Source organism: Hypanus sabinus, chromosome 8, assembly GCF_030144855.1.
Source record: "Hypanus sabinus isolate sHypSab1 chromosome 8, sHypSab1.hap1, whole genome shotgun sequence".
Lineage (NCBI taxonomy): Eukaryota > Metazoa > Chordata > Chondrichthyes > Myliobatiformes > Dasyatidae > Hypanus > Hypanus sabinus.
The window spans coordinates 95556782-95576306 of NC_082713.1; the positions used below are offsets into that span (position 1 = coordinate 95556782).

At 39.6% G+C, this 19525-nt stretch overlaps 1 protein-coding gene across 7 annotated transcripts in view; it reads right to left on the reverse strand.

Annotated features, from left to right (window-relative positions):
• slc38a4 (solute carrier family 38 member 4) overlaps nt 1-19525 on the reverse strand; it is a 158677-nt gene that overhangs the window by 44069 nt on the left and 95083 nt on the right. For 5 of the 7 annotated variants that reach the window (XM_059977502.1, XM_059977503.1, XM_059977500.1 and 2 more), the window contains 6 exons: nt 18750-18968; nt 13916-14009; nt 13687-13802; nt 10692-10765; nt 7386-7478; nt 4833-4914 (listed from right to left, as the gene is read on the reverse strand). In XM_059977502.1, coding sequence (XP_059833485.1) covers nt 4833-4914; nt 7386-7478; nt 10692-10765; nt 13687-13802; nt 13916-14009; nt 18750-18868 — 578 coding nt within the window. In that variant the 5' untranslated portion in view covers nt 18869-18968. The remainder of the gene's footprint in view (nt 1-4832; nt 4915-7385; nt 7479-10691; nt 10766-13686; nt 13803-13915; nt 14010-18749; nt 18969-19525) is intronic. The other 2 variants (XM_059977505.1, XM_059977501.1) reach the window with 2 other exon arrangements.

Genomic DNA, 19525 nt, shown 5'->3' on the forward strand with positions numbered 1-19525 from the left:
TAAGATGAGCTTTGTTGATATTGTGAACATAATACAGAATCATTTAGAACCAACACAGAATTTTGGGCAGAAGTAATAAATTGACTGCACAGGGAAGAGATAAAAATAAAAAAGTCAAACTGCAGTTTCAAAAAGAGCACTAATCTGCTTTCTGTTGATGAAAAATCTGATACTGATGAGAGTGACATCGGACTAGAAAGACTTGAGATTTACAATGTGAAAACTAATGAGACGAGCAATATGGCTCACAGCAGAAGTGAATGGAAAGTAATAAAAATGGAATTGGATACTGGCTCACCAATTTCAGTCATTTCACAAAATGAGCGAATGGTATTTCAGAGATACTAAAAAGAAGCCTGCAGGTATCCAGCTAAGAACTTTTACTCCTGTGGCAATGGCATCCATAACAGTGAAATACAACAACCAACAAGCCACATTGGGCTTGTGTGCGGTAAAAACAGGAGGGCCAGCATTGTGGGGCTGTATTTGGCAGAGACAACTACAGCTCCATTGGAGATTTATCCACTATTTGCATGCCACATCGGCTACAAAAGTCAATTGAAAGCAAATGAAGAAATGTACTGGATGATGCCACAGCAGTGTTCAAGGATGGTGCTGGAAAACTCAAACAAAGTGTAAAGTAGTGTTAAATGAAAATGCCACACCCCAGGTTTTACAAAACAGTTCCTTATAAAAATCCATGGTAAAGTAACCAGTAAACTAGGTCACAAGGAGAACGAAGGAATTCTTTCCAAGGTTGAATCAGAATCAGGTTTATTATCACCAGCATGTGGCGTGAAATTTGTTAACTTAGCAGTAGCAGTTCAGTGCAATACATAATATAGAAGAAAAAAAATAAATAAGTACAATGGACAATGTTAATGATCCCAGTAGCCAACTAGAATGGGTCTGTTGGGATCTGTGGTGATTTTAATGTCACCATCAACCCAATACTGAAAGTAGATCAATATCCTCTGCCCAGACTAGAAGATATCTTTGCTTAAGTGTTTCCCTCCAGAAAGGTTTGCAAAGTGGACTTAGCTTACCTACAGATGGAGATGAAAGAAGAGTCTAAAGTGTTTCTCACCATAAGCACTTTTCTTGAAATTCTTGAAATCAGCATCATTTATTGACACACAAACATTGCACAAGTGTGCTGAGAAAATTCAAGCAGTGGTGGATGCCCCAAAGCCAAAGAAGATGTCACAATTCTGGTTTTAAGATTTGTTAATTACTGTAACAGGTTCCTGCCAAACCTGGCTACTCTGTCCCACCCTTTGAACTCATTGCTACAGATAAGGAAGAAATGGCAATGGGCAAAGCAGTGTTAGGTGACTTTCCAAAAGACAAAGGAAATGGTGACATCAGACACTGTACTCGCACATTATGATCCACATTACCAGTAAAGTTTGCCTGTGGTGCCTGTCCTTGTGGTATAGGTGCAGTCATGTCACGTTATGAGTAATGGAAGTGAACGCCCCATAGCCTTTGCATCACGTTCCCTTACCATGCAGAGAAAAGTTCCACACAGATTGACAGAGGCCTTGTATCTGGTTTGGGGTGTAAAACATTTCAACCAGCACTTGTATGGAAGAGAGTTTACCCTCATCAACCACTGGTGTCTATTTTCAATGCTCAGGAGTGTGTTCTACTCAAAGCATCAGGGCAAATGCAGAGATAGGCTCTGTTTCTTTGAGGACATAATTACCAGATTGAATTCAAGAGGGTGACTAATCATGGAAATGCTAATAGATCATCCTGTTTACCCTTGGGAAAGGAAATACCAGAAAAATTTACAAAAGTAGACACTCTTCTTGACATATTCTCCCTAATGTAAATAGAAAGTTTCCTTTTACGGCAGGGATAATCGAAAAAGAAACCAGGAAAGACCCCACTCTGTCTCAGGTCTGAATGACCACTCAAAATAGCTGGAATGTGCAGCAGAAACCCCAGCTCCCCCATTCTTACCAGTGCTGGGATGAACTTTCCCTTGTTAGAAGTTGCCTTATTTGTGAGTTGCTGTACTACGCAAGCTAAGCTACATGCAGATCACTGTTGGGGATGCTAACATGTGCAGAAGATGCCAAGACAGCACCTCTCCATCCCTGGGAATGGCCTGCATTACCATGCAGAGAAATCATGTGGATTTTTCTGGACTGTTCAAAGGGCACAACAGTTGCAGATGCAGTACAAAGTAGCCAGAAGTGTTCCCAAGTCTCCACTACAGCCTCACACACTGCTGATGTGTTGAGAAGCCTCTTCTCGAGTAGAGGTGTTCCAGAACAGAGTCAGGAACAATGGGCCACAGTTTGTTACTGAAAATGGATGGAATAAGACAATTTACATCCACACCATACCATCCAGTTACAAATGGCTTGGCGGAAAGGCTTTTCCAGAGTCTAAAGAACGCACTGTGAGCAACATCAGCAGAACGCACTACACTGATACTGAATCAGAAACTCACCAATTTCTTTCTTGTATATCACAATGCAGCACACTCCATAACCAACAACTCACCAGGCTCCTGGGTCCTGGGTCGTTCCTTGTGCTCATGCTTGGATCTCTTCAAACTCAAATCTCAGATGAGTATGCAGGACAAGCAGCTGAGACAAATTGAGGGTCCTCAAATAAAATTTTATGTTTCACTCCTGGACAAGCAGTCCTGGTGAGGGACTACAGAGATGATCAAAAGTGGGTACTCAAAGATTAAGGACAGAACTGGACCACTCTCCTACACAGTGGAACAGCATCTAATATCATCTGGAGACACCACATCAAACAGTTGAGGAGAGTATAGTCCATTGTTCAGAGAAGAAAGTTGTCCAGAGGGGTCAGAAACATTTCCTGCAGTCCCAGAGTCAACTCCTGTAACCATCCTAGAGGAGGCCCCAAAACAGAGATTGCTTCACAGCCACAAGTCACACCTGCCAAACAGAGTGACCACTCCCCCCCCCCCCCCCCACCCCAACCACTGTCAGGAAAGATGTTTTCACACAAGAGTAAGAAATTCTCGCTAGTGATTAAATCTTAAGGCCTGAATGGGACAATTTAAAATATATTGTGCTGTGGATGTTTATATAGTAGTTGTATTACAGAATAAATGTGGGTATAGCGGAGATGCATTCTTTGTTGCATTGGAGTTAAGCAGGGAGTAATGTAGTGCATTTAATATTTCAGTTATATTTGATTAATAGTGTAAATAAATGATTTTATTAAGCATTTTGTTTACATTATTGCATGTCATTACACCACTATGCCATACTTGTGTGCCTCATTAAAATAAGTAGACACATTTCTCTGCTCTATTTTTCTTTCAATTACTTTCTAGAGTTGCAAAACATAACAGAAGTAACATTTGCTGTGGATAAAGATGAAATTGGTGCTCGTAGTTTATTTCTAGAAAGCATTGGATAATTCGTTGCATCAAAAGTTTTGCCAAAAAATACTTGGGTGTACAGTCAGCCCTCCTTATTCATGAGGGATTGGTTCCAGGGCCCCTCGCAGATACCAAAAAACGGATGCTCAAGTCCCTTATTCAACCTGTCTCAATACTGTGGATCTTAGGACCCAGTGGAACCCCAGACCTTATTTAACCTGTCTCAGTGCGGTGGACATTAGGACCCTGTGCAGTTCTGAATCTGCAGTGTTTCTGTTCACGAAAATAATCATGATCATGATTGAAAATAAAGTGCAAATAATAAAGCGATCAGAAAAGGTGAAATGCCATTGGTCATTGTAAAAGCATTAGGCTATGTCGGTCAACAATCCAAACAATTTTAAAGGATAAAGTGAGAAAGGCCCTGCCCCAATGAAAGCTACAATTATTACTAAGCAACGCAATGGTTTAATTATTGGGTCTTGGGGTTTTGAGTTTTTGATCCTCCACATCAACCAGGCACAGATGGAGAGCACACTCAAAAACGGTCTGTCACTGGCTCCCGAGCCCAGTGCTGAAACATACGTTCTTAAGTGTTTTATATGCATAGAAAGGTAAAATATATACTAAGACAAATATTCGACTAACTGACACTAGGTAATACTGGATGTACCTGTTCCAACTTACTTAGCAAGAGAACTTCCTATTTTTTTCGATCCCGATCCACGATAACCCATGCACATCCTCCCGTATACTTTAAATCATCTCTAGATTACATACAATACCTAATACAATGTAAATGCTATGTAAAATAGTTGTTATACTGCATTGTTTAGGGAATAATGACAAGAAAAAAAAGTCTGTACATTCTTGAACAACAAGTGCTGGAAGAGTACTTCCCGGTTTTCTCGACTTGTGGTTGGTTGAATTTGTGGATGCGGAATTCGTGGATAAGGAGGGCCGACTGTAATAAGTAATGTGTTAGTACTGAAAGAAGAGTGGCTGGCCAACACAGGAAACATGTTATGTATAACTAGTAGTATGATGTAGAGCACTGTTTGCCACAGAAACGGGTGTTGAGGTCTCAACATCTTACAATTTATAAAAATAGCTTGAATTATAGTGTTGAAAATACAGTTGCTTAATTTGCTGATGACACAAAGATAAGAAAGTAAGTTGCAAACAAAAACCACAACAACATATAAGGAGGCCACAAAGGTATATAGATAGGTTAACTGAATGGGCAAAGATCTGGCAAATCTGAGAAAATGTTACTAACTGCTTGGCCAGACTTGAGAGGCTCTGGTTTATTTCTAATCTATATGTGAGATTATAAATGCTTCTCACATCTAGTGGTTGAATGTGGGTCAAATACAGAATGCATTGTGATATATAGTACTGTATTTGAAAAAAATATTGATACAAAACATGTTAATTTTAAAGCCAAGATACATACCCACTGAATTCTTCAATTCCCATAAATGCCCGAATAACTTCTGGCAGTTCATATTTCACAATGAACAAATAACTTGACATAGCTGCAATAGGAAGTGTTTTATTAGTATACATTTAATTCAATTTCAGAAAAAAATTACTATTAGCGAATTTGCAAATTGTAGGATAAATTTGCTATATTTTACAGGCTGGTATCTGTTCCTAATATATTCTGATATTTTGCGTGAACTTCATTGTGCTTCTGAGTGTGGTTGGTGTTGATCTGCTGAATCTCAGCAGTATCATAGTGCTTTAAAAAAAAAATCCCTGTTAGATGGTATAATGGAATGTCAAGTCATCTGAAACGATAGAATAAAGCAACACACAAAATGCTGGTGGAACGCAGCAGGCCAGGCAGTATCTACGGGAAGAAGCACTGTCGACGTTTCGGGCTGAGACCCTTCGTCAAGATTAACTGAAAGCAATGATAGTAAGAGATTTGAAAGTAGGAGGGATAGGGGAGAAATCCAAAATGATAGAAGACAGGAGGGGGCCCCCTTCCTATAGATGCTGCATGGCCTGCTGCGTTCCACCAGCATTTTGTGTGTGTTGCTTTAATTTCCAGCATCTGCAGATTTCCTCGTGTTTGTGATAGAATAGATTTTTCATCTTCTGGAGTACTTCTCGGTGGTATTAGTTTTTCTGGGTTGCGTAGAATAAGAATGAAGTAGAAAAGAACACCCACAGATAAGGAAACTTGCAAAATTGTCCATATATTCAATTAAATAAATTAGACGTATTATTTCATTAATGTACAAGCCAAGAATGTGTGTCCATTGAAATTACTCGTTCCAGTGCCGCATAGGAATTTAAACAATTAGAAGCATTACTGCTTCAGCCTTTACAGATAACCTTCAGAACATCCCTAAAAATCTTGCACAAACCTCTGCTCATCACTGGCAGGAATACAATTTGCAATGATTTATATGTACAAAATATATTACCAACACCTAGATAATATTTTGATGTAGAAATTAAACTGTATTGTTAAGACAAATGAAATAAACAGACTTGAGTTAGCCATATTTGAAAACTTGGCTTGGGAATGTCAATAGGTACCTGACCTGTAAAGTTTGTACAGCTGCTTTCAAAAGTGTTCCAGTTTTCCATTCTTTATCCACAGCCCTCTGCATTTAGCTATCTAACACTTCCATTGAGAAATACTACTGAATCTGTATTCCTTACCTGTCAGGCAGTGCATGCTAAATGCTAACTTTTCCATATATTACTGCTTTCCCTCATATTAAGCTGTGCTCTCTGGTTACTGATCTTTCTGCTTCTTAAGACTACGGAATCAAACAGCTCCCTGAAGTCTCCTTACTCTCAGATGCTAAAAGAGCTTTAAAAAAAAGTAGTAAAATTGTATAGGTATATGGACAGGAAGGAATGGAGGGTTATGGGCTGAGTGCGGGTCAGTGGGACTAGGTGAGTGCGAGCATCGGCATGGACTAGAAGGGCCGAGATGCCCTGTTTCAGTGCTGTAATTGTTATATGGTTATAAGAGGAACCCCAGTTTATCAAGAGCAGCAGTTCCTGACCTTTTTTATGCCATGGAGCCTTACCTTTAACCAAGGGTCCACGGACCCCAGGTTATGAACCCCTAATCTAGAATATCTATATTATAATCTCTTCTAATAATTAATAGGATAACCAATCTGTTAAATCTCCACTGTATAATTGTAAAACCTTCATACCCATCTCAAAATGCTGAGTCAAGTATTGGACATGATATACCAGATGGAGTTTTACTCTTGCCATCTTCACTGTTTACCAAAACATGACTTGTATTATATCAGAGACCAATGAATGGTCTCAGCACAAAACATGACTATTTATTCTTTTCCCATTGATGCAACCTGACCTGCCGAGTTTCCACAGCATTTTGTGTGTGTTGCTCTGAATTTCCAGCATCTGCAACATCTTGTGTTGTATCATCTGAATATTTTTAACTATTCTTGCATCCCTAAATTTAAACTCAAGCAATGATTCTAATAAAGAACCCTGGGAATCTCATCTTTCCCCAGTTTGAACAATTTTCATTCTCTTAGTTTCTAACCCTTTGTCAATTTTACATTCATGCTGCCACTGCCCATTTCATCCTTATTGACTTCTTTTCTATGAACAGGCTAAAAAGCCATTTGAAAGTTCATGTGCATCATTTCAACTGTAAGACCATATCCATTCCTCTTGAAATTTTTTGTAAAAGAATGTTAATAATCAAGACAGTCCAGCTCTGCAATGGCCTACCATGTGATTTGTCCTAACTCTATGTTGGCTCTTAATTAAGTTTTTCCCTTAAGTGCCAATAAATTTTATCCTAGCTTATTGCAAATGAAAGCTTTCTCTGCAATACTAAACTCAAGATAATTTTTTCTATCTGGTATCATACAACCCGAAGTCTAAGAGTTAATCCTCAGATAAACAAAACAAATACAAATAGATTTATAGTTTATCATTAATCAATGTGAGGAAAGTAATCAATTACTGAATCTAGAGTTTACATAAGTGTCAATACCTCCGATATTTTGCAATGTAATAGAGCTGAAAGCTGCAATTTTCCCAGGCCACCCAAATGCTCGCTCTCCTAATTTCTCGTAAATTAAAGAGCCTGATTTAAAAAGAAACCATTTGTTAAACAAAATAATAACTGCACAGTTTTTATAGAGTTGAGATCTGACAGAGCCATCGAGTATTATTAACACTACAACACAGAAACACAGACTTCAGCCTATCTAGTTTGGGCAAAACCATTAATCTGCCTAGTCGCATCAACCTGCACCCAGATCGTAGCCCTCCATACCCGTCATCTATGTACCCATCCCAATTGCTTTTACATGTTGAAATTAACCCCACATCCACCACTTGCACTGGCAGCTCATTCCACACACTCATCATCCTCTGAGTAAAGATCCCCCCCCGTCCCCCGTCCCCATTAAAAACATTTCACCTTTCATCCTTGACCCATGACCTCCATATCTAATATCCCTCACTTTTGTATACCTCCACCAAATCTCCCCTCAATTTCTACATTCTAGGGAATGAAGTCCAAACCTATTCAACCTTTCCCTGTAACTCAGGTCAAGTCCCAGCAACGTCTTTCTGCATTCCTTCAATATTATTGGTATCTTTCCTGTAGGTAGGTGACCAAACTGGGACAACACTCCCCACTCCTCATCACCTTCTAGAGGGGTTGTACTGAAAGCATCCTGAGCAACTGCATCACTTCCTGGTTCGGAAATTGCACCATCTCGGATCGCAAGACCCTGCAGCGGATAGTGAGGTCAGCTGAGAAGAACATTGGGGTCTCTCTTCCTGCCATCATGGACATTTACACTACACGCTGCTTCCGCAAAGAAAACAGCATTATGAAGGAGCCCATGCACCCCTCATACAATCTCTTCTCCCTCCTGCCGTCTGGGAAAAGGCTCCGAAGCATTCGGGCTCTCACGACCAGACTATGTAACAGTTTCTTCCCCCAAGCTATCAGACTCCTCAATATCTGAAGTCTGGACTGACACCTTGCCCTACTGTCCTGTTTATTATTTATTGTAATGCCTGCACTGTTTTTTGTGCACTTTATGCAGTCCAGTGTAGGTCTGTAGTCTAGTGTAGCTTTCTCTGTGTTGTTTTTTTAATCATGTAGTTCAGTCTAGTTTTTTTTGTACTGTGTCATGTAACCCCATGGTCCTGAAAAACATTGTCTCATTTTTACTATGCACTGTACCAGCAGTTATGGTCAAAATGACAATAAAAGTTGACTTGACTTGATTAGGCCTAACAAGTTCAAAATAACATCCTAACTCCTGTACTCAATAGGTTGAATTATGAAAGCCAATGAGCCAAAAGCTTTCTTTACGCCCCTATCTACCTGCAACACCACTTTATGGATCTGTATTCCCAGATCCCTTTGCTCTACCACACTCTTCAGTGCCCTACTGCTCACCGTGTAAGTCCTCCCGAAGTGCAACACCTCCCATTTATCTGTATAATATTCCATCTGCCATTTTTCCAGTGTCTACTCCACAATTTCATCTTGGCTGATCCATTCCCCTTTCAACCTTATTTTTTCATGCTTTCTCCCCATAACCTTTCACACCCTGACTAATCAAGAATCTATCAACTTCCGCCTTAAATACACCTGATAACCTGCCCTCTACAGCCACTTGTGGCAATGAATTCCATAGATTCATCACCCTTTGGCTGAAGAAATTTCTCCTCAACTTTTTTCTAAATGGGCATCCTTCTATTCTGAGAATGTGTCCTCTGGTCCTAGACCCTTCTACCATAGGAGACAACCTCTCCACCTCCACTCTATCAGGACCTTTCAACACTCAATAAATTTCAAAGATTTCTCCTCCCCTACTGAGTCTTCTGAATGCCAGTAACAGCTCAGAGCCATCAATCATTCCTCATTTCTTTAATTTCTAATCCATCCCTTTTACAGTATGGGAGTCCCAGTCAATATGTGGAAAGTTCAAAACACCTACTATCAGAACCTTATGTCTCTCTGCAAACTTGTTCTTCTAAATCTAGTGGACTGTTGGCAGGTCTACAATATAGCCCCATTAACACAGTCATAACTTTCATATTCCTCAGTTCTACCCATAAATCCCCACTAGACAAGCTCTCCAATCTGTCCTGACTGAGCACTGCAATGACATATCCCTGACTAGTAATGCCACTCATCCTCCTTTAATCCCTCCCACTCTATCACATCTAAAGCAATGGACCCTGGAACATTGAGCTGCCAGCCCTGCCCCTCCTGCAACCAAGCATCACTAATGACTACAATTTCATAATTCCACGTGCTGATCCAAATCCTAAGCTCATCCCCCTTTCCGACAATACTCTTTGCATTGGAATATATACAGCTTAGAACATTAGTCCCACCTTTTGATTCCGGACCTTGTTTGTAGGCTTAACAACATCTTTCTTCACATCTACTCCACTATCTGTTCTGAAGCTCTGGTTTCCATCTCCCTGCAAGTCTAATTTAAAACATCCTTCCCCCACTCTGTGCAACGCTAGCAAACCTTCCTGCTAGGAAAACTACTACTCGGATAGTAGTTTAAAATGGGGAATACTTGGGACATTTTCTTAGTTATGCTCTTTGCCAAAGATTTTGCCATTCATTACATTGGAAAATTAATCTGGGGATAACACTGGTCTCATGCAATACACCATCCACAGGTCATTGCCAGGTTCTTGACCTCACACAAGTCGAAGTCGGAAGTCAGCTGTGAACCAAGTTCATCGAAGGGAGAGAAATCTGCAGCCCCTATCTGATCCATCTGGCCCCGCAGTGTTCCAACCCCTCCATCACATGAATGGTCTGTGTAAAGGTTGGCCTTTTGTAAGCTGGGGAGAAATTGTACTGGTTTCACCAATGCTGAATTTACACATCTATAGCTTAGCTCATTTTGCTAAATGACATCTGCAACATCTGTATAAAGCCACCTATATACCCCATTCCCTACTGTTTACCCTTCGTCTTCTTTTCACCTCCCTGTCACTTTCTTTGGGTTCACCTCCTCTTTTCCTTTCTTTCATGGGTCCACCGTCCTCTCCCATCAGATTCCTTTTTCTTCATCCCTTCACCTCTTCCATCTATCCCCTCTGTTCCTTACTTCATACACCCACTCCCACCTCCCCCCTCACCTAGTCTTATCTATCACCTACCAGCTTTTACTCCTTCACTATACCACCTTATTCTGGCCTCTGCCCCCCTCTTTGCCAGTCCTAATGAAGGTCTCAGCCTAAAATATCAACTATTTATTCCTCTCCATAGACTTCCTCCGCATTTTGTGTGTTACTCACATACCTCCTTCTTTTGCAGTTTTTAGTAAGAGATGGACTGAATACAAGGACAATATTGCCATTGTAAGTAACAGGATCCTGGAAAAGAAAAGATGATTTACATAAAAGGGTGGACATAACTATGTTTATCCAAGTATTGATAGTATCACTCTCAAGGACTCAACAACTCACATTCTCAATATTTATAACTTATTACTTGATTTTTGTATTTTTATACTTTGTCATCTTTTGCACACTGGTTGCTTGTCTGTGTGTAGTTTATCATTAAACCTACTGTTTTTTTTAAAATCTACTGTGAATACTCACAAGAAAATGAATCTGTGTAGTATATGGTGACGTGTATTTTGATAGTAAATTTACTTTGAACTTTAAGTACAAACATTTATGTAAATATTTGAAACAATTTACAGAATGCTGCATTTTATGCTTCAATTGACTCTTATGGTTTGGAATATAAATTTAACTTGGTTTTTTTTTTAACCAGTTCCAGGCAAACAGCAAGGCAACGCTGATGGTTAAGTACCCAGATTCAAGTCAGAAAATGCTACAGCCAGTCAGGACCAACTCCTGAAACATCATCTTCTCTTTTCTCTTTGTCCTTCAGGTCACCATTAAATGGTCAATACCAGCAGCAGCTTTGGCATCATATGCTCTGATGTTCATAAATTTATTTATCATAAAGGACACATGAATTCCAGTTCAATGTCTCAGCAATTTAAATTAACGTTCAGAGTGATTCCAAACGTTCCTTTTGCTAAATCAGAGTGGCCAGGATTCTGGAACCACTAGATGAGATTTGGGATTAGCTATTATATTTATTAACCATAAAAATAATTAGATTTCATTGAAATATTGGAACAATTCCCCAATTTTATTTTTGATGCCATATATTGTTTACAGCTGTGTCTTGTGAGACAATGTAACCAGCTTCAAATAGTCATCCTAATAGTTTCCTCTCATTCACCTATATTCTAAATGGATGATCAATTCTGAAAACCTTTGTTCGCAAGTCATGAAAACTTGGGTTTTCCAGTGTGTTTATTGATACAAATGATTTGTTTGGAATCAAACAAACTCAAAAGACCAGATTAGGTTGGTGGTAAGGATTGGTAAAAAACATAAAAACTAGTTGAGATTGTATTGGTTCTGAACAAATCTGTTAAACTCTCAAGGTTTTGTCCTTAAAAGATTGCCTAGTAAATCAATAATATCTTGACCCTTTCCTCTAAATCTTGAATTAAACACTGTGCCTGCCCATGTACATAGATTATAGATAATTATAGACACAGAAAGTGTGTTACCTTCATATACATTTAGAAATGCCAGCCCAGAGCTCTGATATGCAGTAACTCTCTTTACAGAAATAACATGTGAAATATTGGCAATCTGATCCTTCTCATTAGCAAGTCTGTTGTTCCCACAATCAATGGACTTGCTTTCAAGGACTCTTTATCTCAGGTTCTTAATATTTATTGCTTTTTCATTTATATTATTGTTTCTTCTATTTGAATTTGCACAGCTCGTTGTCCCTTGCACTGTTATAGTTGCTATTCTATAGATTTGTTGAGTATAAGCCCACAAGAAAATGAAATTCAAGGTTGTGTATGGTGATACACTTCGATAATAAAATTTACTTTGAATGTCAAACACATGCAGGGAGGCACAGTAGCATGGTGGTTAGTGTAGCACTCAACAGTGCCAGTTCAATTCTGGCCACTGTAAGATTTCCCCTATTTCAAAGTATTACTAGTTAGGTTTAGCAAGTTGTGGACATGCTATTTCTGCTAGACAGTGCTGGAAGCATGGTGACACTTATGGGATACTCCCAGCACATCCTTGGACTGTGTCAGTCATGGACACAAACAACACATTCCACTGTATGTTTCAATGTACTTTTGACAAATAAAGCTAATCATTAATTTCAGCACAATAATGGAAATTTGTATATATGTGCAATTTTACCTGCTGGAAAATTCACAGCCTTACTGCTGTGAGCAATTTCTGTACAAGGTATTACAGCATTTAACTGGTCACACATCACATATCTGCACATTATTTCGGGTGCAGAGGTGCAATAAACTGAGTCTACACCAAAGTTTTTAGCAGGAACTGAAAAGATGTTGGTTGTTATTTCAAAGGAAAATTATTCTTGGCAATATTTATTTCTCAATCACCATCACCAAAGCAGATAATCAGTTTGTGATTATCCGAGTGATTCCAGTTTGTGGAAGCTTTCTGTGCCCACATTATCTGTCATAGTTTACTATATTAACACTCTTTGATGGTGCCACAGTAGCACAGTAGCTAGTGTAATGCTATTACAGATAGGATGTTCTGAAATTCAGAGTTCAATTCTAGCATCATTTTATAAGGAGTTTCTGTGCGTCCTCTTTGTGGAATGCCTAAGTTTCCCCCCCCCCCCCCCCCCACCCAAGTCCTTCCCTTTCTTCCCATAGTCTAAAGATGTACAGGGTAGGATAATTGGTTAGTATAAATTGTCCTGTGATTAGGTTAAGGTAAAATTGGGGTTGAGAGGTTGCTGGGGTGGCATGGTAGAGCATTTAAATTACCATGAAAATAAATGCGAGTATTTATTTTTCATCCTTATTCTAAACTAAAAATTTAAACATCAGCTTTATTCATCATAAGTACATCAAAACATAGTGAAATGGTTCTTTTGTGTCAGATCAAATCAGTGAGAGTTGTGGAGGCAGCCAGCTCTGGTGCCAATATAGCATGCCTACAACTCACTAGACTGAAACTCTTGTCTTTGGACTGTGAGAGGAAACCCACAAAGTGTTTGGAAGATACAAACTCTTTAGAGACAGCGGTGGGAACTGAACACACATTGGTGATGACTGGGACACTAAGGTGATCCACTATCTGCTATCTTCTTGTGTCATCTAGTGCAGTTCTATGAAGTGCCAGGATTCTAGTTGTTTTGGTATCTGTTGTGCTTCAGACTGAATCCTGGACAGTAAATTGACATCAATACTCACACAAACAGTAAGATTCCAGTGTTGGCCATAGCGTAGGATAAGCCGAGGATGCCACTGCCCATAATAGCATTGCTGAGATTAAATGCTGACATACCAAATGATATCATCCCAGGATGCTGCAAGGAATACAATGCCAAGTCAGTGCATCTCCAAGTACAAATCTTAGCACTTACAAGAAGCAATCAACCACACAAAAGAGTCAAAATGAAATGTTTGACACATTACTCACATATTCTTCCTGATATTCTTCATATTTTCTTTTCCTTAAAAATCCACTCGTTAAAAACCTTTGACTTTCAGCATCATCTTCATCAACAAATTGACTGGGGATAGGAAGCAAATCTCAGTGAGGCAACAGTTTGTGGAATCTCAGCCATAAGGTAGGGAGCCAAATCCAACCTAATCCCATACCCTTTAGCTAACTCTAGTTGAGGCCATTTGGCTCATCTTGCTCATTCTATCAGAATGGCATTTGCTAAAAACTTAATCTGTGGTCCATCCACATCTCACAGTAATTTCTATTTGCTTCAGTTCTCTTCCACTGACTTCAAAGGAACCAGATTTCAGAAGCAAAGCAGGTTGTGTAGTTACTATTATACAGAACGTGCCAATATAGTGACAGGGGAACATTACCTTCTCCTCATCATTGCATCTTATCATATTAATTTATCTTCAACAGTTCATCCAGAAGCCTTTTCTCAGGTTTATCACTTAATTTGAAAGTCAAGATTCTGGACATCAGTCCGAATTGATTCTATTCGAGTTTGAGCTCATGATCTCCCATTGTATCGAGCAGTTCTGTTTTATCTACTGAATACTGTTGTATTCAATATAGATCTTGAGATCTAGACATTGGATGCTAGTTCAATGCATGTTTGGTGTGTTGTAATCATCATGAGCAGTCATTTGTTGGTGAGACAGTGTGAGATTTAGGGAAAAAAAAAGAGCTTGGAGACCTTTGGATCTTCTTCAGTATAGATCAGTTCTTAACCACTTCCCCTCAATCTTCTAAGCCCAAGGATAATTCCAGATATTCCCAGTGTTTAAAACAGGGTTTGAATGGAACAAACCACATTCAGTTTTGTAGCAGGACACACCAAACAAGTGTAACCCTCAGGCTCGCCCAACTGGGTAATCGCATTTGCGTGGATGCTGTGTAATGTACCCCCAGTTACAAACCCACAATGCAAAATATCAGACAGTACACCATATGCAATTAAATGATTGAACTTTATGAATCTTAATATGAATATAGGGTTAGTAATGAAAAATAAAAAAAGGTCCCAAGTCAAGTCAAAGTCACGTTGGAGCTCACTCTGTAGTCCTTCTTCCACCATCGGTCTCCTCCGAGTGTCACCGACCTTTGGACCCTCAGATCCCAGTCCAGAGTGTCCGCTGGTCTACCAGCTCTCTCCACACGCGTCTCCCCTCTTCACCTCTCCTCGACAAAAGACCGCGAAATAACATCTTTCCAGACTCACAAGACACAGCAGCAATCTCTTATTGCCTAACATGCATCCTGTTATCTCCAGCCATAAACCAAACAGGGAAACCGTTACCTCAGCAGTGAACTTTACAAAGAAACCATTACATTAGCAGTGAAACCTTACAGCGTGTTACACAAGGATGAACAATGAAGTTTTGGTTCGACCAGTTGTGGCAATTTATGATAATGTCCTCTACCCCAGAATAAATCTTTGGGATCTCTTCTGGGGAAGGTGCAATGTGTACACCAGAACCCAAGGAGGACCAACATCAATACAGGCAGTTTTACTAGAGCTATTTGGGAGGGGATGGAACTGGAGTGATAGGGCCGGGGATGGGGCAGCTGGTTTACCAATCGAGTCAGCGTGTACCGAGACTGCTGGCAACAAGAGTCTGACGATAGGGCAAAATTACAGTGAACAAGTTGCATTGCAACATAAAAAGGGGGACAAATCAAAAAGGGTGATGGATAGAGGAATGAAGGTATTATATTAGAATTCACACAATACAAAGAATAAGGTAGATAAAATTGTAGTACATTTACAGACTTGCATGGATGATATTGTGAGCACCACTGAGTCATGGCTGAAGGAAGATTATAGCTGGGAGTTTGATGTCCAAAGATACACATTGTATTGAAAGGACAGGCAAGTTAGCATGAGTGTGGCTCAGCTCTAGTGGTAAAAAAATGAAATGCAATCATTAGAAAGAGGTGACATTGGTTCAAAATATGTAGAATTGTTGTGGATAGAGCTAAGAAACTGCAAGGTTAAAAAGATCCTGATGGGAGTTATATACATACCTCCAAACAGTAGCAAAGATGTGGGCTACAAATCACAATGGGAGATGGAAAATGCATGTCAAAAGAGCAATGTTACGATAGTCATGGGGCATTTCAATATGCAGGTGGATTGGGAAAAATCAGATTGTTGCTGGATCCCAAGAGAAGATATTTGTAGAATGCCTTTGTGATGCATTTTAGAGCAGCTCATGTTTGAGCCCATTAAGGAATCAGCTATTCTGAATTGGGGTTGTGCAATAAACCAAGTTGATTAGAGAGCTTAAGGTAAAGGAACCCTTAGAGGAAAGTGATCATAATCTGATAGAATTCACTCTGCAATTTGAGAAGGAGATGCTAAAGTCAGATATATCAGTATCACAGTGGAGTAAAGGGATGGAAAGGGAATTTCAGAGGCAGGTGTACATGTATGTGTATACACACACACAAAATTAGTGGGAAGTTAGGAATTTGAAGCTTTTAAAAACCAACAGAGCAACTAATAAAATCCTAGAGGAGGAAAAGATGGAACACATAGTAAGCTAGCCAATAATATTAAAAAAGATGCTGCAAGTTTCTTTGTATATATAAATTGTAAAAGAGAGGCAAGACTAGATATTGGACCACTCAAAATAAAGATACTGGAGAGATAGTAATGGAGGACAAGAAAATGGCAGACAAATTGAATAAGTATTTTGCATTAGTTTTCACTATAACGAACACTAGCAGTATGTTGGAAGTTAGAATGTGTCAGGGGGCCAAGGTGAGTGAAGTTGCCATTACTAGGAAGAAGGTGCTTGGGAAACTGAAGGGTGTGATGGCAGATAAGTCAGACCAGATTGTCTACACCCCAGAATGGTGGCTGAAGAGATTGTGGACGCATTAGTGATGATCTTTCAAGGATCAATAGATTCTGGCATGGCTCTGGTTGACTGGACAAATGCAAATTTTACTCCACTCTTGAAGTGAGAGAGGCAGAAGAAAGCTAATTATAGGCCAGTTAGTCTGAACTCAGTGGTTGGGAAGAAGTTAGAGTGAATTGTTAAGTATGTGTTTTTGGGGTTTTTGAAGGTACATGATAAAATAGGCTGAAAAGTCAGAATGGTTTCCTTACGGGGAAATCTTGCCTGACAAATCTGTTGGAAATCTTTGAAGAAATAACAAGCAGGGTAGACAAAGGAGAATCAGTTGATGCTGTTTACTTGGATTTTCAGAAGGCCTTTGAAAAGGTGCCACACACAAGATTGCTTAACAAGCTAAGAGCCCTTGGTATTACAGGACATATACTAGCATGAATGGAGCATTAGCTGACTAGCAGGAGGCAAAGAGTGGGAATAAAGGGAGCCTTTTCTGGTTGACTGCTGGTGACTAGTGGTATTCCACAGAAGTCTGTGTTGGGACAGATTCTTTTCAAGTTTTGGATGATTAATGATTTGGATGACAGGATTGACGGCTTTGATGCCAAATACAAAGATGGGTAGAGGGGCAGGTGGGGTTAAGGAAGGAGAGAGGCAAGAGAAGGACTAGGACTTAGATTTGGAGTATGGGTGGAGAAATGGCAGATGAAGTACAGTGTCAGGAAATGCATGGTTCTGTAGTATGGTAGAGAAAATTCAAGAATCTGAGGTGCAAAAGGACGGAGTCCTAATGCAGGATTCCCTAAAGGTTAATTTCCAGGTTGAGTCGGCATGGAGGAAGGCAAGTGCAGTGCTAGCATTCATTGCGAGAGGACTGGAATATAAAAACAAGGATATAGATGTTGAGAATTCGCAAAGTACTGGTGAGCCATGTGCTTGAACTACTGCAGTCCTTCTGGAAGGGAGTTATTGGATTTAGAATCAGCGATGAGGAAGGAATGGGTGACTTACAGAGGAATCTACTGTGGAGGTATGTTATTCCCTTGTCCTGTTTGGTGCCAAAAATCTGGTTTGGGATTTGCATGGGAGAACAATTGATTCTATAGATGGCCCACAATGAAGCCACAGTATACCATCAGTGTGAACATTCATCTTTTGCTATGATAGCATTACTTGAGGTTAATAAAGGTATTCTTTTTTTTAAAATATTCAACGTTATAGAGCCATTTACTGATGCAGTATTGTTAAAGGCATTTGGCCTACTTGTTCATTGCTGACTAGTAGCCATTCCTATTAATCTCATCTTCCAGACTTGGTTCATAGTCTTCTACCCCTATGGTATAGTATATATCACTGTTCCCACAAATCCATATTTCTCCAACTCAGTACACAGGTGCACTGCTGCCATCTGCAGACAAAAGCTCAGCTTTTACTTTAGACAACTAAAGTGAATTTAACTCTTCTCATACTGCCCATTAAATAGACAGACTCAACACTCCAGCACAGAACAAGGCCCTTCAGCCCATCTAGTCCATGATAAATAGCTTTTCTGCCCAGTCCCATCAACCCACACCTAGACCATATCTCTCCATATCACTCCCATCCATATACTTATCCAAACCTCTCTCAAATGTTGCAATCAAACTCACATCTAACACTTCAGTGGGTGGCTTGCTCCACACATGCACCACCCTCTGAGTGGCAACGTTTTCCCCAAATATTTCACCTTTCACCCTTAACCAATGATTTCTTGTAGTCTCACCCAAACTCAAGAGAAAATTCCTTGTTGCATTTACCCCATCTATACCCCTCATAGCTGAACAAATAGTTCACTTTAGTTGAAACTTTAAAGTACGAATTTAAATCCAAAATATGAATTAAGCTTTCATGTCAGAGAGATTAACTTCTGCATCAAATACAAGCTTCCATCATCTCATGCTTACCTGCTAATTGTAGCTTTCTCTAGATCTGGTAATTTGGTATAGCCATCATCGATACTGTCATCACTGTTGGTCTCATCATCAGCCTCATTTCCTACTCTGTCTAGTTCCATGCGATCCATATCTTCAGTCAAAACAAAGCCAGTAAAGAGAGAGAAACCAGCAATATTTTAGGTTTTGATGTATCGTTTCAATGTCTGCAGAGATCTCCTAGACACTGTTCTGTTAAAAGACGGGTGGAAAAAGAGATTTCATTGAGTCAACATACTATTTGTAATAGCTGGCAGTCCTATCAATACATATTTACTCCTTTGTAAAACATCAGTAAAAGGTCAACTGTATATTTGTCAAAGTACTTGTTCTTTCCATTGACGTCAACAATTTAATTATGTAACAGCCAGAGTAGGCTACAAACGTGATATTATCAGAATATCATGACACAACACCAGTGACACAAGAGATTCTGTAGATGCTGGAACTTCAGAGTAACACTCACAAAATGCTGGAAGAACTCAGCAGATCTAGCAGCATCAATTGAAAGCAATAAATGGTTAATGTTTCAAGTCAAGACACTTCACCAGTCCCAATGAAGGGTCTCATTCTGAAATGTTGACTGTTTATTCTTTTCCATAGATGCTGCCTGACCTGCTCAGTTCAACCAGCATTTTGTTTTGTGTTGCTTTTACCAGTAGTGAGCTAGCCCTTGCTGCTGACTTATGTACCAAGTCTAAACAGTACATTAGATTTGACAAGTTTGAGCCGGTTCCTCGCTGCCAAGT